The sequence below is a fragment of the Amblyomma maculatum genome, chromosome 1 (genome assembly GCF_055883805.1).
Source record: "Amblyomma maculatum isolate TAMU_Amacu chromosome 1, ASM5588380v1, whole genome shotgun sequence".
In the NCBI taxonomy this organism is placed as follows: Eukaryota; Metazoa; Arthropoda; class Arachnida; order Ixodida; family Ixodidae; genus Amblyomma; species Amblyomma maculatum.
The window spans coordinates 229,693,331-229,715,825 of record NC_139344.1 but is presented as its reverse complement, the minus strand read 5'-3'; the positions used below and the strand labels follow the sequence as shown (position 1 = coordinate 229,715,825).

Here is a 22,495-nt window from a genome sequence, read left to right as displayed (position 1 = left end):
CAACAAGCGCTCTTTTCAACTTTTTAACTACTACTTAGCAAAATGCTCTGTGTGTTTGCTTCCTAGAATTAAAACATTGAAGTAAGCACTTGTCGTGTCCCCATAATTTCACGGTGTCAGTGTTTAATGTGCTCATGTTAGCTATGCACCTTTTAGCTTAACACATGTATCAAAACCACTGACCTGTATAACTTGTGCTATTTGGTCAGAAAAGATGTCAAATAATTTAATGTCACTCGGAATGCCTGGTCCATCTTCTTTCATCGCATATGCTGCTAACCTGATAGGTGGGTAGCAAGAAAAGGCAAATAACTCAAAAAAGAGACCACATGAGGCCTCCAGATACAAATCTAATCACCACAGGAACAGAATCACTATATGTAATCTTTGATTTGACAAATGCAGAGACAATAATGCACCCTATCAGATGTGATAATTAAAGTGTAGAATGCTTCTGTACCTATGACATGAGTATCACCATCATAAAAAATTAAATTTTCCGAAGTTGAGGGTCAACCAGCACTAAGGGGGCAAATGTGGGATATGTCTGTCATTGCACAGTATGAGATTAAAATGAGAGGGTGATATTTCACATCTATTATTAGTAAAAAAGAAAACTTGCTACATTTGAGTAAATTTGGTACAGTTTTTTGTCCAAAGTTTAGAGCCATGGGCTCTTAAGCATGCACGGGGCGCTCCTATAGTAGTCACGGAAGTCCTTAATGGTGGGAGCAGGCCCAGAGATCTTGCCTTCAGGAGATTTGAAAGGCTGGAGATTCAATATGAGCCATATAATGTGGCTTAAAATGAACCTCCTGAGCTCTAAACATTCAACAAAGGCTGTACATCACCATACAATTTCAGTTTTGCCCAGAAAGATGAGTAAAGACTTTGGATTTTGGAGAGGGCAAGCAATTTCCAACGACATAACAGCCCCAAAGAAGTAAAGATAAAGCAATAGATTATACTGCTGCGAACAGCATTAAAACGCTACTAGAATTTAAACTGTTTTAGCTCAAGACTGGTGTTACCCAGCAGAGAAGGCTCCTGAGCTAGAAAACTGCAGTGTAAATCAACAAGTAAATAATGTTATTCCTAGCTGCCCACAGCGCTGTTATAGCCATGGGGAGTAAAAAGGCACTGAAAAGTTAGCAAGCAATGTAAAGTTTCATGCATCTCCTCTCTTACACTGCAGTCACCGTAAGAATACTAAGCTCGGGCATGAACAAACGAAGGTAGGGGGATGGGGGACTCATAAGCATATGCATACAAAAGAAGCATAGAGGCACTAATATTAAAAAAATCACAGGGACAGATTATTTTATCATGGCTTTGATTAAAGATTATTTGGAGATTATTTGAGACAAAGTTGATGAAAAGAAAACTACATGCCAAGAGTGGGAACTGAACATGACTTCTACACATGATGTGCAGTCTTTTCAATCTGTTCAACCTTCAGCAATGTTGCCTCCTAAGTAAAATGATGCAGCTAATTTTCCATTAAAATCATTGAATTCCTCTTTACAACACCAATAATAGTAATATATCTGGATGCCTTGTTTCAATGACGTTGGCTCCATCGTCAGCATGAGCATGGCGAGGCAATTGTGTAACCAGGCATGACACAATAACAGTAAAAAATCTCTACGTTTGCAATGCCAGCTGCATTCTGCTCATGCAAAGCAATACGACACAGGCACCGATAACCACATCATTCTGCAGTTTTAATGCCATTTGTAGTTTTCACTGCAAAGCTTGAGCATTATGAGAGAAAGCACACGCACTGCAAGAGGTAAAGCAACCCCTCACCCCTCCTCCTCTGCCCCCCCCCCCCCCCACACACACACACACAAACACACACACACACATATCTATGGTAGTGCAGACCACTTATAGCGTAGGTCACGGGGGCCACGAAAATTTGCACTATAAGCGGTATCGCACTAGAACCAAAACATTTTTTCAGGTCAAAATACATGCTACTTACTAGCAATGGGTAGCTTCCCTTTCAAAAACACCTTATCAATCAGTGGACAAAATTCAACCCACTAAGTCTGCTGTAAGCTTAGATTAGTTTCAGCATACCGCACGTGGCACAACCACAAAAATTACCATGACCGCCACCGCAGAACAACATATGCACTTATCAGCGCACGCCCAGTCATGCTAACCTCCACAGTCACACTCCACACGGTATGGCTAATTCATCCCTTGGCCCTTTTCGTTCCTACAAAGAATGCGAGGAGTCTCGGAACAAGGCCTTTTGGTTGGAAAACAAGGCTTGCAGTGAGGCTGACAAAGGAATCCTCATTTAGTGTTTAGTGCAGTGCTGTGGCCGCCCATGACATCATACTTCCGTTTTGCTTCAGCGGGACTATTCTGTCATTGCGAATAACACCTCATGCAAATCGTTCGCCGCATGTCACAGAAAGCTAGCGGAGCATCTGTTCCAGTGGCGCACAGACGTTTCACAGCTTGCCGCCCCGCAAGAAATGCAGTGCTGCCGTTGCACGACCAAATTTTAACAAAGACGCAATTAGAACGAGCTTTTCCCGCTAACTCTTACGAAAAGAGTGATGTGCCGGTGAAGGCATGGCAGCAAAATTTGGTGCAACCCAAATTTATAGAAGGGAGAAAAGAGAGACAACGGCAGGGGGGAAAGAGTAGCTATTGTGCAATCTTGTGCAAGATGAGAGCAACGCGTGGAGGCTGAAGGAGAAAAAACGAGCAGCGCACATGCTGCACGTGCTTATGTCGCGCATTAAACACGTGATGCAATGTTCTATGCCACGCAGAGAAGCCTGGTGCAGCGCAGGAAAGTGCACTTGCTGTTCCGTGCTATCACCGAGCGGAATTAAAAACTGCACTCTAACAGGTATTTCGATTCGCACGACTGCATAATAAGCGGTCTGACTTACATTGAGTCCTATGCAATTAACTGGTGGCTGAGAAAACCCACATTATAACCGGTCTTACACTATAAGCAGTTACGCTATAAGTGGTCTCCACGGTACCTTAAAACTTTCACTAGCCACTGCAGTGATTTGAGAGGGCATAAAAAAAAAATAAAAAAAAAAAAAGAATGATGAAAGAAGAGGACACAGGACAACGAAGGGCTGAAGGGCTGGGCAACTTTCATTCCAGTCTGCCTTCTTAAAGAGTGCTTTACAGTTCTTCAAATGCTGCATTTGGTGTACTACCTGCTGAAACATAGGAAAGATATGTCTCTTGGCCATGGAAACATATATTTCCTGTATCAATAACATTCATAACCCACAGCTCACAAGCTAAGCTCCTTAGCGAGTCCACTACTTGCAGTGGGAACTTTTTGCACAGGTGCACAGGTGGGTCTTGTACCTTTACATGCACAAGACAAGCTTAGCTGCCAAACAAGTTTATACAGAAAAGTAACAAACCATTACTGATATGACACTTAAAAAATTGATGGTCACCTGTCAATAAGAGAGATGATGATGTTTTTGACATTCACTTGCGGCCTAAGTTCTGCACAGGCCTTGAGGAAACAGCTCAATGTTTGCAAGTGAAATTCATCAGGAAAGACTTGTATAATACATTCCATGAGGTACTCCTGGGCTATGGCATCCCTGCAGCTTACTACCTGTTCCAGTATACCCGGCAGGACCACCTGGTGAAAGTAAAGATGTAACACCATGTAACCTGTGCAAAAGAGCGATCACACAAGGTGCTGCATGCAATTTGAGCTACACTACCACATTCAACAAGAATGAAACTAGCACAGTGTAAACAGTTCTAGAGAGACAACTAGGTACATTCACGTCTCATATTGTTTTTCAAACACTTCATAACGCTCTGTGCTTCATCTGTGTCTTATGCAATTCTTTTTTCTCTGCTCAAGCTTTTGGACATCCAGAGTGAATCAGCATAGCGGACAAAGCACAATGCCGTGATCACTCAGAGATATTGATCAACTATAACCTCAGGGAGCCCTCAGATTTATACTGAGGATTAATCCACAATCTTTGACACCAATGCAGAAACACATCTGACACATGCTGGCAGAGTTCATATGTTCAGCTGGTCTGAAGATGCTGATCTACACAAATGAAACTGCTGCAGCTACAAGTACAAACCCACCAGTGTGCTAAAACAAAACAAAAAAAAAAAAAAAAGAAGAAGAACAATATCCCAACAGGGGCGATCCTAGAAAGGAGTTGCTTTCTCTGTATGGTGCCTAGAAAGTGCCTCCAGCAAAAATAAATGTGCTTTAGGAGCCCTTGACGTGAGAGGACAGACATGACATTACTATCGGCGTAAGTTACTAGTGTGCCAGCCTTCACGAAGCATGTCTCATCAACTGGTTGCTTTATAGAGTTTAGAGTCCCAAAGCAACTCCAGCTATGAGAGACGTGTGTAGGGGAGAGCTCAGGAAATTTCGACTACCTGGGGTTCTTTCACGTGCACTCACATTGCACAGCACATGGCACCTTACTCTTTTCTTTGCAGCCGCCGCAGCTGGGATTCAATCCCGCATCCTTGGGCACGGCAGATGAGTGCCCTAACCACTGCACCACAACGGCAGGGCATGTCTGATCTTCTTAATCTTATACGACTAGTCAGTTCAAAATCATGACAGTGGTGCTTTCAAACATGCTCAAAGAAAACTTGGGGGCAGTCCATGGGCCTACTAACTTAGCAGGATAGTAGTCACCTTGATAGCATCTGCATTTTTGCTAGCAACTGCCTTTAATGATGCTGCAAGCAGAAACTGCACGTGCCAAATGGTGTTAAACGTAACCAAAATATGAAAGCAAAGCTCTTAAAGCGCTTCTATGATTTCAATTCCCATTATAATTTTTCATTAAGGATTTATATTTTCAGCAGTCAAAGCGAGTAGTACTATGTTCACATGTTTGTACACTACAGGTGTACACTGCAGAAGCACCACACAGCCACACTAAAATGTGTGCAAGCCATATGATCTGTTTACAGTCAATCACTCGCCTATCAGCCTATTATCACAACAATACGTGACAGCATAACAAAAACTAGAAAAGCTTTTTTGGCCCCATATATTTTATGAGAGTATCCATGGGAGTAAATCGAGCAGTGCAAGGTGTACAAAAACTAAATAAACACCTTCGGTTCAAAATTACTAAAATATCAAAGAAGAACAAAGCTTCAGCTATTCAACACTATGCAAAAAGCTTCGACAAAACAGTAAGCCCAACGCCTATTTTTGTGCATTCAATAAAGAGGTCAACTACGCACAGCTTTGCTGTAGTCATCTCCCAAAAACAGGATGTGAAATTACTGGAACATCAACTAGATCTCCCAAAAGCTAAGAAAATATTAAAAATTGTAGGGTTTAACATGCTGAAACAACACATGGACTAGGAAAGACAAGGTAGTAGAGGCCTCTGGATTAGTAACTGAATTTAGGCCACCTAGGGTTCCTTAATGTACACTGACATTGCACAGCTTACAGGTGCCTTTTGTGTTTAGCCTCCATCGAAACATGACTGCTATGGGCAGGATTGAAGCCAGATCCTCCGGATGCGACAGGTAGAAGGCTACAACCAACAATGTGTGCCTCGTGCAACAGGTTGAGGGGTCATTCAAAAATGGCTTGGCCTACAACGGTGCAGCAGGGTTTACAAAGCCTCCACCAAGAAAACCATACACCAGGTCAAGGACACGTGTGCCCATCTTTATCGGAGATTGTCCTGCAGTGGACTTCGAACTAACCACCTCTCTAAGCCAAGATAGGTGCTCAAACATGCTCCTGAAGAGGTTTTGGAATCTGGCAAGCTTCATCACCACCACCATCAGCCTAACTACACCCACTGCAGTGCAAATGCCTGTCCCATATCCCTCCAATCAACCCTGTCCTGTGTCAGCTACATCCATTTGATTCCTAGCAAACTTCTTAACCTCATCCACCAACCTAACTTTCTGCCTCCTCCTGCTATGCATGCCTTCCCTTGGAGTCATCTGTCACCCTTAGAGACCACTGGTCATCTTGCCTTTGCATTACATGACCTGCCCATGACCATTTCTTCTTGATCTCTATTAGAATGTCATTAACCAAGAGTTTGTTCCCTTACCCATTTGGCATACTTCCTGCCTCTTAACATTACCCCTACCATTTCTCGTTCCATCCTCAATTCAAGTTGAACTCTCTTCTTTAGCCTTCACATTTCTGCCTCACAGGTATGTACTGGTAAGAAACAGCTGTTATATACTTTCCTCTTGAGGAATATTGGTAACCTGCCATTTATTACCTAGTAGTTGTCGAATGTGCTCCAGTCCAACCTGATTATTTCAGTTATTTCTCTGTGATGGTCCAGATCTGCAGTTATTACCTAAGTAGACATATTCCCTTAACACTTCCAGGGCCTTGCTACCATTGCAAACTGCTGCTCCTTTCCAATGCTGTTGACCATTACTTTAGTCCTCTGCATATTAATTTTTAAGCTTATCGTTTTACTTTGCTTGTCTAGATCATTAATCATTCTTTGCAATTTGTCTCCTGAGCTACTCATCAAGGCAACATCATAAACCCTTTCGCTGTCAGGTGTTTCTGGCCGTGACACACCCCCTGTGTAGGCTTGGTTTCAGGGAATGAGCATAGCGATTTATTTTTGATTATGATTGCTATACAAATAGCATAGTTAATGGAATGTGCACATTTCAGTGTTCTGCAGGTGTTAATAATTATCATCATCATTATCATCAGACTGACTATAAATGAGACAAATGAGGATATTATAAGAAAAAAACACTGCTCGATACTTCGTGAGAGTCCGAATCTGAGCTCTGCTCGGATTCATAATCAGAAGAGCCATCGCTCCAATCCGCAGTCGAAGGTCCCGCACGGTCAGCCATCCGAAAGTAACCACGCGCACGGAGGACGCACTTCCGGTGGCCCGCACAACGGAGAGAAATGGTATGTTGTGGAATCAAGATGGGAAATGGAAAGAGGCTAAAACAATCTCCTTTGCTGCTGCTAGTCGCAAGCAAGGGTGCAGCGAGAGAGAGCGAAAGCAGCGATTGAGTCGTGTTGACTTATTACAGAGGCAACGGTGCGCCCCTGAACTTGACGCATCGTAGCAGACACGCCAACAGAATAAAAGTAAAACCCTACAAAGCTGTGGCAGATGGCAGAACAACCCTTGAACCCGTAATCGCAGGCGCGCGCCCTATGATCGCTTAGCGCAAGAGAGTAGCGCACGCAGAGCGACCGCGCACCCCAGCAAAGAAGGTGGCGGGGGTGGGCGCAGTCGCTCCATACTCTTCAATATATATGTACCAACACAGCGTGGGGCGAAAATACAAACTTGTAGAAAGATTCGACAGGTGGCACAGCCAGTCCAAGCGCGCTAGCTTCGCGCCTAGGAGCGAAGTTTTGAACGCACGATAAAGTACCGGTACGTCAGTAACACTGTGGGAGTGAAGCGCGAAAATGTATCGGTACGTTCGTGTCAGCAAAAGGGTTAACAAATCTCAAATTACTGAAGTATTGTGCAATAACTCTTGCCCCTAAATTTTCCCATCCAGCCCTCTGAATACTTCCTCTAAGCAAGCGGTGAATAGTACTAGAGAGATTGTATCTCCTTATCTAACACCCTTCCTTACTGGAATTTTATTTCTTTATGGAAGACTAAGGTTGCTGTGCAACCACTATAGATATCTTCTCGTACCTCAACATATGGCTCATCTACACCCTGATTTTGCAATGACTGCTAAAGTTTTGATTGAGTCAAATGCTTTTTCATAATCAATGAATGCTATGTATAGGGGTTGGTTAAATTTTTGTGTCACTTGGTTCGTAATATGGATGTGATCTACAGTAAAGTAGCCTTTATGGAAATGAAAGCATGTTCGATCTTTAGTTGAATGAAGTCTAAAGTTACCTTGATTCTATATGCAATCACCTTAGTAAATACCTTGTATAACAGATAGCAGGCCGATTTCAAGTCCTTGACGTCCCCTTTTGGATTACGATAATATTAGCAAGTTCTTCCAAGATTCCGATACTTTAAGGGCATATAATGTGTAACTTGCAGGAAAAGGACACTAAGTCTTTTTGAGCTAGCATTTGAGCTAACATAATCACTGAAAAGCGACGACTGCATGTAGGCTTCTTTGCACGGCAGTGTCAGCTAGGGTTATAACAGATAAAGAATGTAATATTCAGATGGTTTTTTGCCCTGTGATATACAGTAAAATCTCGGTGATATGAATCCGGTTGATACGAATTTCGGGATGATACGAATTCGCAAAACTCCCCAGCCAGTGTTCATTGTGTACAATGTGCAAAATTTCGGATGGTCCAAACACTCTCCCGCACCACAACGCATGATACGAACGTGCAAACTGCGACCGCAACCTTGAGCACTATACACCACCCGCACATCGTTGATTCTGCGATTGCCAGCCGCACTGTATGTGCATATCACTAGCAGTTTGCGGTGACGCGTTGTCCGCACCTCAGCGACATAGCAATTTTCTGTCGGGCTCACATCGCAAAAAGCTTTCAGCAGCGCATGGCCTACAAACCGCAGACGTTGCAACCACCGTAGCTAGCGGCGGTGTACGCGGCGGACCGGACATCGTTGGCTCCGCGATTGCCGGCATCGTGATCATTTTCCATGCCGCAAAAGGTTTGCAGCGGTGCGCGGTCGTGAGTAGTAGTCGGCGGCGAACGTGGCGGCGGGCGCGCATGGGCCGCATATCGTAGACTTCGCGACCGCTACTAGAGCTGTATGCATCGCGAGCAGTCTGCGGTGCCGCGCGGCTGGCATGTCGCCATCTCGTCATGCTGTATGCGACGAAAGGAGTCCGCGGAAGCACGCGTCCCGCTCGTCGCCGACGTCGAGATCACCTGTCACGCTGTGTGCACCGCGAGAGGCGAGTTGTGACCGCGCGACCGTGATAAACCTTCTTGGACGTAAACAGATATGCGCGACTGCCTTTCCCATGCTTCAGCATACTTATTTTCGTTTGTTTTGATGATACGAATGTTTTGATGATACAAATTTTTTTGCAACCCCGCGAGATTCGTATCACCGAGATTCTACTGTATGTACGCATGATGGGGCCCTACACCTACATATTAAGATTTAATGACATAATTGTTCATTACTTTCAGTGCATAAAACACCTTGTGGGTAAAGAAATAAACGAAAAAAAAATCATTTTAAACTTGATGCAATAGAACTTATCAAGGGGTTTAAACACCAAGACAATATACTAACAGGTTTCACATGAAAATAAAAGGCCCGACGCGCATGACCTCCAGTCTAATGCAGCAGCCTGAGTAAAGATACACCACCTATTTTTCTTTCTACGAGTCCGCACACTAATTGGAAAGTATCGACATTTGACTCACAATGCTTGTCACTACGTTGTTCCCGTTCTAAAGAGCAAAAACAGCACAGATAACATGCGGTGTTGATCAGAACTTTACAATTTTAACGAGTCTGCTCTTAAAGAGGGTGAACACACAAATATAACCCACCTTTCTGTAACGATCCATGTCGACAGCATCAAGCTGAGAGAGGCGCACCAAATTGGTTCCAACCAGCAGACGTAGCTCTTGACGCTCTTTTTCCCGGCGATCTCGGTCTCGAGAGTGGCCTTGATGTTGCATCCGCACCCACAACTTGTTCATTTCACCGAAATTCAGGAGAACAAAGTCCACAGAATCTTTCACTGTTCCACTCACTTCACTTTCTCTATAGAAAAATAGATTGCCAAGATGGCCACATGAGTTACCTGTCCAATAAAACTATTCACTGAAATGAAAACACTTAAAACTAGAAGCTTTGACTAAAGGATTACCTTGAATACATCAGCAGTTCAACTTTTCCTCCATCAGCATTCAGGTTCGCATCATTCCTACAAAACATGAAAAAACAAATGTGCTATCAAAAGGAGTACCATCCATATTCATGCCACACAAAGTCAGCTAAAGTGAAACAATGAGCAAAAAAAATACTCTTCCATCACACTCAATATTAGTACAGTCTTTGCCTTCAATATATTTACCATGATATGAAAAACAAGCAATACTCAGTCTAATCAAGCAATATACAGTCAACTATCAGTATTTCAAACTCAAAGGGGATGAAACGTGTTATGTTACGCAGAGTTTGAATGAAGGGGAGCTTTCTTAAAGGGACACTAAAGACACCTAAATATGCTATCAAAATCTAATAAACAGCATTTCGTGACATTTTCGCCGCATATCCGGCAGCAAAAAATCGAATTATTGCAGAGATATTGCGATAAGAAGTTGAGGGTATTTTTTTTCCCCACCAGTCGAATTCAAACTGGTTCTTTCCTACTACGTAGTAGGGTAGAATGACGCACACTATGACGCAAGAGGGGACTCCGTGATTGCTGGCGCGCAGGGAGCGGAGAATACTTCGCAGGTGCGTGCAGAGCATGAAGGAAGAAGGGAGTGCGGCGGGCTAAGAGGGAAGCCTAGTCATAAAAAATATAATGGAAAGCATCATGGGAATTTAGCAGTCATGTGACACTGCAAGCGGTAGACGGTAGCTAGTTTCGGTTGGGGTTTCGCACGCTCAGCTCTGGAGGAATGCCTTCACTACGCGACCTATGCCTGGGCTAGAAATCTGAGGCGCGCGCTGAGCGCAGACGATAAATGGAACTTTGGACCTTTAGACGGGCCAATGCCCTAGGAGCTGCCACTGCCACAGTACACACGTGCATTTCAAAACGTGCGGGGCTCGACGCACGAAGTCAAGAACAAGTTTGTCCAGTTGTCCTTTGTGTTCTTGTGCTTCGCCTTTGCGCGCCGAGTCTCACAAGCATGGAATCAAACCAACTAGCTAAGCAACAAAAGCATTCATATGAAATGCTGCGTGCTGGGATGCTAGAAGGATATACTGCCTGGGGCTGTCACTTTAACTGTGAGTATCTTGTTATGCGCACTCCTAGAGAAACGAGACGTTTGCTTGTTAGGGTATGTTCGTCTGCTTCATTTATGAAATGCAGACTTCAAATGCATGTACTGCTGCTGCCAGCATGCAACATACATTATTTCAAATCCGTAGCCTTCCTGACGAACCCGTGGTTGAAAAATCTACCCGAGGTTCGCACCAGTGTGCCTATAAACCTGCGAGTACAATGAAACATTTGTAAACAAAGTAACTTATGTGTTACGACGAGACGCGCAACTTTCGGTAGTCCACTTCGGTAGACTTTCCGCTGGGACATCCACAGTCACTACAGAATACCATGTACCCTGCTGCTTTTGAGTCTGGCAACTATGTTGGCTAAATTCCTACGAATCATTGCGCGTAGGAAAGAAAAGTATAACAAGGGAGCGGCGTCAAAGGAGGTTGGCTTGCGGAGGCTGGGCGCGCTCCCTCCTAGTTTTTTTCTTCCTCCATGGTGCAGATTCATGATCTTCCTTCGATAAGCACTTAGGGTAGGCGCATCTGCTGCTCAGAGCTCATATTTCAAGCACCGCGGGTCCAAAACGAAACTATCAGAGCACGCACGAAGTGCCTGAGCCGGAACATAACCGAAACTGAAGCGGCTGCCTGTGGCGCTGTATATTTTTATATTTGCCTTGCAACATTTACGTTGTCGTTTCGCCGTCGTTTACGTGTGATAAAAACATGTTATGTTCGAGACAAAACCAACTACCGCATTCAAACGAGCAACATAATTCGCATTTGACAGCCTCCGGGATCCCTTGCGCGTCACATATTTCTAGTTGCGAGTCTCTGCCGTTTCGGCTGTGACGGCGATACCTGTATTTCTGTTCTTTCTCTTTACTACCTAATAACAGCTCTGTTATCAGCAAGAGTTTTTTTTTTTTTTTTTTTAGTCAGGAACTGGCATTCTATCGATGCAAGCCCACTTCATTTTTCTCTTTAGTATCTCTTTAGTATCCCTTTAATATATGATCAAACCAATTGTCCAAATAAATCTGATATTTAATTAGGCTGTTAATTAAAGACAAGTATGCATACCTAATTGATAAAAGCAGCTGCAATTAAACAGGTATGGCTTTATTATGCGCAAGTATGACTGGCATCAGTAAGACCTAGCAGGTGCAAAATGCATATTTGGACGAGTTCAGTGAAAAATTTATTTCCCCACAAATAGCACAGAAGTTTTTCATACACGGTGTTTCAAGCAAAATCATACAGAAGCTTTGTCAGTGCACCTCCAGCTATGCTGTTACCTTGTTGACATTTGCAGCTCCCGAAAATGTGAATAAGCCCAATCTTAAAATACTGCAACCAATTGTCACTATCGCTCTCAAAGCAAGTCATAAATGAGGAGACACTTCAAAAAAGGCAGAGTTATGTATTTGCATATGAACAGCGGTAATCAAACAACACAGCACCAGGTTTCTAAAGAGATTTCATTTCCACGGTTGAAGAGAATATCTGTGCCAATTTAGTAACTAACGTTGAGCTGTAGTTTCTGGGCAAATTTAAAAAGAAAAGATTATAAAGATATATTTCAACTGGGTAGAAGAACCTCCACAATATCTTAGACAGTTTTGAACCAACTCTGTGCACATGAAAGCGCCAGCTGGACAAAACCACTGGTAGAAATGAGAGAAGTTTAAAATGCGGATGAATGGCATAAATTTCCTCTGTGAGGCATTATCAAACAAGACAGCTGCTTAAGATGCCATAATATTAAAGTCCCCTCTTCTTCAAACAAATGATCACCGAGCTCAAGAGAAATATTGCTAGTTACATCTGCTGTGCTAAAACAAAGACAGAAGAAACAACACCATGTAAAATTAAATTATGTCACAGACAGTAATCATACTATGCATTCAACAGAAAATCTATAATAGTGCATTTACCCAAACAAGTTTAATCCCATAATAATCCCTGTGACCCATATTCTTAAAAATTGATAATAAACTGCCCTTCACCTCAGAGTAAAAAAAGATGGGTTCATTCATGCACCTCTGTTAGATCAAATGAATAGTGTAAAAGCTGGAACAATTATATGAAGCTCACAGCTATAAAGCTTTCCTTCTGGCCATGAAAGCATAAGTGAACAGTCACTAAAACACATAAAACTACTTTTTAATGATTACAATTGTATACTGATGCCCAGTACAGACTCGTATGATACATCAGTTTCCTATAAACCATGCTAGAGGACTATCTGGTGCTAATTAAGCAGCTTATGAAATGTCTAATATTCAGGTTCTATATATTCAAATTTTATTAAAAAAAATATCTGAAAAGTTTGAAATATCTTTTCCTGCAGTTACTACCTTGCTTACATTATCCAAAAGAAAAGGCATAGAACTTAATCCTGTTCCTAAAGAACTCTGAGACAGGCTTTTCATCAGTTACATGCACTTCATATCATTCCACTAAAGACGTCTTTTTTCGAGCAAATATGCCGTAATAGCAATTTGCTGGACAAAAAAAAAACATGCAGGAGGATGGAACCAAACCTCAGTGCACTATATGCCTTACATCAAAGCCCCTCTCTCAGCAGCGAATACAACAGCAACAAGCGGCAAGCAGCTGTAGATAAACATCTTGACACTTCACTTGTACGCATCATATGAACCCCCCCCCCTCCCAATTGGAACCAAACCTCAGTGCACTATATGCCTTACATCAAAGCCCCTCTCTCAGCGAATACAACAACAACAAGCGGCAAGCAGCTGTAGATAAACATCTTGACACTTCACTTGTACGCATCATATGAACCCCCCCCCCCCCCTCCCAATGCACAAGAATAAAACACTTCTGATGTTTTGATCACGCTATGGCTTTTTTGAACTTATTCATGCCTTATATGCTTTCATACTGATGCCTGTAACAGTCTCACAGTATGATATAAATAATGCTAAAGATAGAGGAGCATCCGGTGATAACTAAGCAACTCGTGAAATGCCGAACTTCTATATGTGTGCAATTATATGATTTTAGCCGTTACAAGTAGCCCTTTGTAGAGGTGGCGAGGCTTATTGTCATGGTAACTGCCCTTTTTTCTTGCTGCCCTTTTTTGCAAAAATCTTCTGCAAAAGGTGTATAAAGAATGACTGGAATGAAATTGAAAATGATTAAAAGTTTTGGAATAGTAGTGTGGTAACTGTTTCATGCTGTGCAAGGTTCGCATTATTCTTCACATTTTCACTAATAAAGAGTGAAAAAGGAGGGAGTGAAAGGTGGGGTTTTATAAGTACAGAGAGGGCACGTCTGCCATGGAAAAACTACCAATAAAACACAAGCAGCTCTCACAGGGCCAAGTCCTCTTCATTGTCAGGGAGAATGTTCCGGGTGCACTGCAGCAGATAGTTCCGAAGAAAGAGCCCTCTTAATGGGTGCTGCACCCCTCGACACATCTCCACCAGATCCTTGAGGATGTCCTTCTTAGAGTGCTCATTCGATTTCATATAAACCAATCCAACAGTGATAAGAAGGTACCTATAAAAGCGCATATCCAATCCATTATATTTCACAAAAAGCAAGCAAAAAAAGAAACAGGGAAGGACATTGCACTTAAAATTGAGACGTAAGGCAAAGTGGGAATGGTAGGAACATACATTACCATGACGAAGGCAATAAAAAAAAATCAGCCCCTACAGGTTACTTTCCACACCACCCTGCAATCCCGAGTGCACTGATATCCAAAAGGATGGCAATATTATTAATACTGACAATAGCATGCAAAAGGACAGTGTTGGACTGAAGGAAGCCTTGGTACAAAAGCTAACCCTTATTGCAAAATTAAATTTCAATAGGTGCATTGCTCAAACAAGAAGTAATTGAATTGCACTGAACTACCACATTTTTCGGTTCATAAGACTCATCTTTATCACAAAAATTTTACTTGTGTGTCATATACAATGGCAAGTTTTAGAAGTTCTTTATTTTCGTTTCGCAAGAAAAGCTGTTGAAATCTGTTTGACACAGCTTTAATGTGACAAAAAAAGGAATACAAGGGGTACATCTTCTACACCGAAAAATACAAGTTTGCCTCAAACCGAGATATTACGTTCTTCGCTAGTTTCTGAAAATATTTATAAACAAGTTACAACATGAATTTTTATTTTCATTCAAGAAAATTGCAGTAACCTCCACTTAGGATGCCAAGACCCATATCAAACTGAGTTCTCAGAAAAGCCATGTGGTAGCAAACCTTTAGCAGAATAACACACACGTACGCACACAGTACCATGAAGTTAGAGGCATTTTTGTGAAAGTATAAAATAGCATTTAAAAGGCCCTAATTGGACTAAAATTATAATGCTAGATCATAGAATGGAGATTTCCTAAAGATATTTTTGGAGATATCTATCCAGATTGGATCTAAAAAATAAGAATTTGGTACTAAGCACTTATGACACCTCTAAACCTCTGGAATTTCCAGCTATGCTCTCTCAATTCAACACCTTGAAACTGGTCGGGTGTATAAACTAATTCCCGAATACAGAAGGGCGGTATACAGTGCATTCATTCCACTATAAACAAATCCTGGCAGCGGCACCAACGGAGCCATTTGTTGGCTGCCTTGATGAGTGCTTTTATTCCATAGTTAAGTGGTGCAACTGACAAGAAGCTTCTTGTAGCAGCTTTTGCAACAGACAAAATTTCAATCTGAAGCAGAAATTTCATGCTTTGCGACAGGGAAAATGGCATTTTACAGAAAATGTTGCAGCTTCTGTAGCAGAAAAAAACAACACACATTTTGTCAGACAATTTTGCCAGTACCATACTAAAAAAGGCGATGGGGCAGTTGTAGCAAAATTTTGCTTTTTGAAGTTAGCAAGCTCAGATTTTCCCTGTGCACTGTAAAGAAATCAAACCTTACATTTAATTTTTTACTAAAGCATACTTTAAAAAAAAACTAGCAAATGATCAAGATTGACTAAACACAGTAACTTTTATTGAGGCTAAGAAATAATAGATACATGAAAAAAAAAAAAATCACAAAATCCAAGGATGACATCCTTGAAACTGAACGTGCCCAAAATACACTGTTGATGAAATGAAATGAAGCAGTTCAGAAAGAAATGAGAAGTGGTGGCTGGGGTTACAATGCAAGCAGCACCATTTCTAACACATACTCCCGCAACAACGCCTGGAAATGAATAGCACTAGCAGAGGAATTCCATCCAAATGCTTCTGTCTCAGCAAGACATAGCATGCTTAGTGCCCAGCTTTCGCAGTTGAAATTCTACAGGAAATATGTGATGCTTTAACTTATTGACAGGAGTGTAAGTTGTATCCAAAAGTGACTGAAGCATGGGCTGTGCCCTACTGGATGTGCCTGCATGATCGTGCACTCACGAATTGGCCTAAAAGACCATTTCTAATAAATGAAAATCCTGCAGGGTGAAAGTGGTCACTGTCACGAAAATGAAAGTGGTCATGCAAATGACGCAACGGCGTATTCAAATGGCCTGTGTAACTTGCAACGCGCTCCATCATTCATTCATTCATAAACCTTTATTCGGCGCCCTATCGTGACGCTTTCCACTGCAGAAAAGAGATGGCACCACCAACGCTCTTCAGCTAGGAAATGGCTTTTGAGAGTTTCAGTTCATCGATTTCTATGCAGGTGATTACGGTTTTGCATCTTGCACGGCTCAACCGAGTAAGTATCATTGTAAAACTTGGCACGGTACAAAAGTTACCGTTATATGCAAGCTCTGTGCACAGCTTCACTACAAACGAGCCAGCGGTTGAAGTGGGAAAATTTTTTAAAGTGTTCACGATAAAAACGCAAAATACTGTACAACAGTCATGGAAGAAGCATACTGCGAACACGTAAATGTTCCAGCTTCGGTTTCAGCTTTGTCAAAGTTTCTCAATTACCTTTTGGCCCGGGTGTGGTACAAAAGCAAGCACACATTATTTTGTAGCAGCATGTAGAACAATTACAATTTTCCAGTTGACACAGTTCCGCACAACTAGAATAGCAGTTCCACCACTGTATTTCGTATAGCTAATTTTTTTTTCATTTGATATTCCTCTAAGCATTATCTTGTGCGGCTGACACAGGTAGTTCATTTTCTTAATGCACTATGCTTTTCCCATGCAAATTTGTCATTGTCTTTGCCTTCCATCATCTTTTGTCATTACTGTGTAACCATTGTAAACAATCTGTTGTTTTAGACAGATGCAATTTATTCTGCATCCCTTTAAATACATTTTTTTTTTTTTTTTTTTCATTTGTAAGCTGCTAAAGAAAAAAACTAAGCTGCTGACCTTCATTCCGTGGCCCTCCACTATGGCTCCTCTTTCACTCCCACTTTCCTCCCCTTACGGCACGGTTCAGGTGCCCACAGAACAAGTGTGACAGATAGTGCGCCTTTCCTTTCCTGTGAACCAATTATTATTATTAAGCTGCTGACCAATCTTTAGGTATTGCTACTTCAGGAACAGTGATTACTGCTGCCCTCCTTCCTTTACACAATAGTTCTGGCTTTATCTCTTGTCCCCCACACTTTTTCTTCCTCCTTCCAACCGGAGATTGCTGTCGTCATCCTCTGCAGTCAGTACAGCACTAGAACCGTTGCTACGCCACCGGTCAAATCACAGCATACAACTTTACATTATGTTAAGAAATACATTGTGCTTGAGTCCTCAGTTCAGTTCAGTCATTCAATCATGTCTGACACTTTGTGACCTTATAAACCATACCATGCCAAGCCGTCCGGTCACCCACTACCTTTCGAATATCACACAGATTATGCTGCAATGCCTCAAGGATGCCATCCAGCCATTGCATTCGCTGCCTACCCCCTCTCCTGTGTCTGTTGAGTCCTATCCCCACTTTAATTAGAAGGAATAACTAATTAGGAGGGGCAACTAATCTTTCAAACTAAAAAAAGTATGTGGGAAAAATCTCCTGCTGCTGAAATTATGAAATGCCATAGAGGACAAAATTACCTCTGCATGCTGCATCACGTGTAGTATGCAAGTAAATACCTTTCACATAATGTATACTCAGTTTCATACATCAGGTGCAACGTAGCAAATGCTACGCAAGTAGTCCGCAAGAAAAAAAGGAGGCGTATCACTACGCGCTCGTTTTGTGGCCGAGTGGTTCCTGCGGAAACAGGCCCTATTCCGAGCATACATGTTTGCAATAACTTGCTTCGCATGCCTAGACATCTTCGCATTGCGGATCTTATAGAAAAAATGTGCACCGAAGAACCATTTTCCCGAAAAGAGATGCGTAGCGTGGAGGGCACAGCTGGTAAGGTTGCGAAGCAGCGAAAACGAGACACGAACGAAAACGACATAAAAAACATACAAATTCACCAAATCCGATCTTTTCTCCCTAAAAAAGGTGCTCTTTATGAAGTTGATGGCAAATGTAAGATGTATTAAGCTTGCAGACAAAATAACTATTATTTTCTTTCGTCAAGAGCAGGCACTATTTTTCATCGCGGATGCGGAGAGCGCGAACAAGAGCTGTAGCTTTGGCAATGCTGCACTTGATGTATGAAACGGAGTATAGTCTGAAGGGTTATCGTATCACAGATGTTGCAACAGAACACAAGAGCTCCTTTATGACCCAATATCTTTTTTTGTTTTTAAACAGTGCCTCCAGTAAAATTTAAAGAAATCACTACCTGTCAAATTTCTGCAATGACAAAATGCTACCTCCATGTACATTCAAATGAAGGTCAAATTACTTTGTACATGGCTGTCAGACAGCTAGCTCATTCTGTGACACTTACCGTTCAGAATAACTTAGGCCAAAAAAAGAATGCACTGCACTGTATATGAAACACTATGTGGCAAGAGGTTACCTGATTACCTTTGGTATCTTGCCACTCTTATAACTAGAAGTGACTAATATTAACCGAATACTTACCTGGGAACTGCCAGCCTAAATAAAACAAGCATTTATGGGCCAATGTGTCTCAGTACTTAATAGCACTTTTGGAGCTTTTGCTTAACAAAGAGAATGTGTGAGGAACAAAAGGTAAGAGTACTGATGACAGTAACTTCTGAAGAACATTTATGTTTCGCACACTGAAATCACAAAGCTGACCTTTCTCAGCAAGGAAATGCACACAACCAGCCTGGGGATTAGTGAATCCTTCATTTTTACTAGCCCAGGAAGGAGTACATGGAGCAATTCCTTAAAGTATTCGAATGTTTACTTCCCTCAAGTATGCAGTAATAAAAGCCTAATTCCACAGAAATTAATTTTCTGAACTTATTCACGGCAGCCACCTCAGGTATGAAACTGAAGTCTTCAGCTAAGACAGTTGTTTACCTCTCTATATTGAAGCAAGCCTTCTAGTTCGAGCTACCAGGCTGGTTTCAATATGGAAGGATAAAAGTCAGCGATCGTGCAATGCTGCAAAGCAATAGATTTAAAAAGCTTGGTTTGTGACAGCTGCCAAGTAGCAGTCCTCCCAAATAGCCTTCCTGTTCACCTAAAGAAAAACTTTTTGATTGAATAATTAAAATAGTTCCCAGAAAAAGCTCAATAAACTACATGGAAAGAAGCATCAATTATAATATATCATGGTGGCAACTAAACCCTGCAGTAAGTAACGGAATAGGTGGAAAACTTCCCATTTTTTCTTTAACTCTATGATACCTAAGTAAAGTTCCCATAAATAAACAGAAAACTGCTTTAAAAACTGAAACCTAGTCCCTCAAGGGGATTGCAAGATGAGAGGATGGATACTGCAGCTTTCTTATTGTCCCACTCGAGCACAGACCCAATGGTTAGGTGAATAACAGCTAAAAAATCAATGACACCACTAGGCAGTTTTCCTATGACAAAACGTACACCCAAATTTTCACTACTTGCTTTCACATAGAACGCATAGCTTGTCCATCACAAGCACATTTTGGCATCTAAACTGCCAAGTCCAATATCAGGTCATCATAGGTATACTTCCAAGCTTGTAAACAGTAAAGACAGCACAACTAAACCAATGCCTCAAACCCCTCAGCAATAAAACTACTGAACAAATACGCCACAAGGGGTAAGTAGTCTAGAAGATTACAACAGGTTCTGAATTTAGTTATGGATAACATATTCAAGAAAGGAAAGTGAGATTTATCTAGCTGTTTGAAGAGCTGCCACATATGAGGTAATGGCACACATTCACTAGCAGTATAGCCAAGCATGCTATGTTCTGCAGCTAAGCACTTCAGTAAGCATGAAGCATCACGACTGTGAAACATTACAGCAAGTAACCCTTCCTTGTGCGACTGCATGCTCTAGTACCACAAAGCAAACAGGCCATTATATCAGTTCAGTCACAGCTTGCATGTTGCACATTATATGGAGTATGCTAAGGCACTATGTCAAAAGAATTTACAAAAGATAACAGAGTCACAGTTAAAATTAAACTTACAGTCGAGGAATGATGTTGCCGGCGTACTGCACAAGCTCATAGAGATCAGACATCTTGCGGCCTTTTTGAATTTCGTCTAGAAGATGAATTTCTAGGTGCCTCAGTTCATCAGTGACTGCCATGTCTGTACAAAAACTTAAGGAAGTAATCGAAAAACAAGTCTCATGCACACAACTCTGAAACTTATACACGCAATTGTGTACAATGCACCGTGAACTACAAAAAGAAAGGATACACAATTCGTAGTAGCTTTTAGGACTCAAGAGAGATGTGCGAAGTTCACCAAGCATGTTGGAAGCATGTTTTAAAGCTTCCATAAGCTTTCCTTTATCAAGGCAGCGCTTCATGTGAAATGCCTGGACTTTGACAATGCTGGCAGCATCATCAAGAAGCTTTTCTTGATCTTCTTGGGGAGATGCTTGTGGCGTCTGAGGCTGCAACAAAATTACGTATAAGCTTGAACTAACGCAGCTAACCGCGCGGCATCTGTAGCGAACGATGAGACTCGACACTATTCAACATACTCTGCATAATTTCCGGCAAGAAATTTCACTCTCAAACGTCATTTTCATAAAATGCTGTGTATTATATCACAAGGTGACACGTCAAGCCACTTAACCCAACTACGACGACACGGGCACGAGTTTAGTGAAGCTCTGCCGAGGTGATCGCACATCATATCAGGTCGACGTTTAAAGCGGACTGGTGACCGCTTAGAGAGGTGCGAATAAAATTGAGAGACTGGCCACAGCCAGCTACAAGAGAGTGTTCGTCTCATAAATCGGTCAACAATGCCTCAAAGTATTATTTATGAACGCAAGTATACCTAGTACGTACCATTTCTGGATGTCTGCAGCCAATGCTTCGGGACAGTAATCAGGCCTCTCAATCACTTTCTAATACAATAATATAACGTTTACGCAGCCTAAAACTTAACCAGCTTGAGTGCTGAGGCTGTACGCCACCGTGAACACGTTAAAAATACTTCGATTGACGCCCACCATGAAGAGCACTCTCACGTCGAGCAGTGGTGAGCCACTATTCAGCAGGTACCGAAATTATTTTAGCTGAAGCCATGACCTTAGTCCCCCTAGCGGACAAAGCACGAAAGGCTAATGTCAGAATCCACTAGCTTGGTGAACATTTTCTCATCACGTGACGTGAGCGCCATGAGCGCTTCCTTCCTCCATGTGTCTAGAGCACAGTAACAGTGACTGCATGACTGTAGCACTGTAGCTTGTGGATGAGTTGTGGAGTAAGCGAGTAAGGACCGAATTGCCACTAGTTCTTACTAGCTCTTCCGTTTGCACTCCGTGCAGTGTAGATCAAATTTTTAGATAGGTTCATAAAACGCAGGCGTAAAGAACTTAACTGCTTATACTGTAGTTCACTAAAACAAATGGAACGAAAAAATAGAAAGTGCCACTTACTTTCTAGTAAAAGGCGTCGTTTTCTTCTTTACTCTTTTTTTCTGGCGACATACCGTCGGCCACCCTGCTCCTAGTTGTGGCCTCTGATGGTATAAAACGTTGCCTTCGATTGAGCTGGACTGAACCCCAATAATATCATGCGACCCGATCCTCGCATATTCTGTGCACGCTGGTTAAGATGTGAGGTGAGGCGACTTTACGATCTGTGCGGCAGCTGCTGCGCCACTCTGTCCCACGCTGCCCACACAAGCTGTGAAAAGATTCTTTTTTCGCACTGTGTACATGATCAAGCAAATGCAAGCAATATGAAAGGGAACGTGCGCATGTGGACGATTGATGCTCGCGCGTCTCCAACCATGGGCCAAAGATGACTGCCATAGCATCTAGCGAGAAAAAAAAAAAAAAATCATGAAACAAGAGACAGTGACGGCAACCGATGGGAAATAACGCTTGCTGGTCGCCGTCACCTATTTTTAACGCGGTAGCGTTAAGGAGCTCGTGTCGCAGAAAAGCCGGTGTCGTCGGCGTCGTTGGCAGTGAGCGATAAATCCCGGCATGCACTTCATAAATAAAAAGCAACTTTCAAGCAAGAAGTTTCGCCGTGCACCCTCACGGGTTGTAAAATCAAGCGTCTTTCCTTTCTTTAGATCACTATCTTCGCTCACCCGCTTCTCCCCTTCGGGCCGCGCGGGTTCCGGTGCGAGGATGCCCCAATACC

The 22,495-nt window shown here is 42.3% G+C and overlaps 1 protein-coding gene across 1 annotated transcript in view; it reads right to left on the bottom strand.

Annotated features, from left to right (window-relative positions):
• Positions 1 to 21,413, bottom strand: part of Vps35 (Vacuolar protein sorting 35) — a 48,042-nt gene extending 26,629 nt beyond the window's left edge. Inside the window, exons 1-8 of the mRNA XM_084590515.1 lie at positions 21,185 to 21,413; positions 20,583 to 20,781; positions 20,348 to 20,471; positions 14,250 to 14,435; positions 9,826 to 9,882; positions 9,503 to 9,719; positions 3,453 to 3,646; positions 184 to 280 (exon numbers count right to left, since the gene is read on the bottom strand). Of these exons, the coding sequence (XP_084446641.1) occupies positions 184 to 280; positions 3,453 to 3,646; positions 9,503 to 9,719; positions 9,826 to 9,882; positions 14,250 to 14,435; positions 20,348 to 20,471; positions 20,583 to 20,781; positions 21,185 to 21,187 (1,077 nt within the window). The 5' untranslated portion in view covers positions 21,188 to 21,413. The remainder of the gene's footprint in view (positions 1 to 183; positions 281 to 3,452; positions 3,647 to 9,502; positions 9,720 to 9,825; positions 9,883 to 14,249; positions 14,436 to 20,347; positions 20,472 to 20,582; positions 20,782 to 21,184) is intronic.
• Positions 21,414 to 22,495: the final 1,082 nt, after the last annotated feature.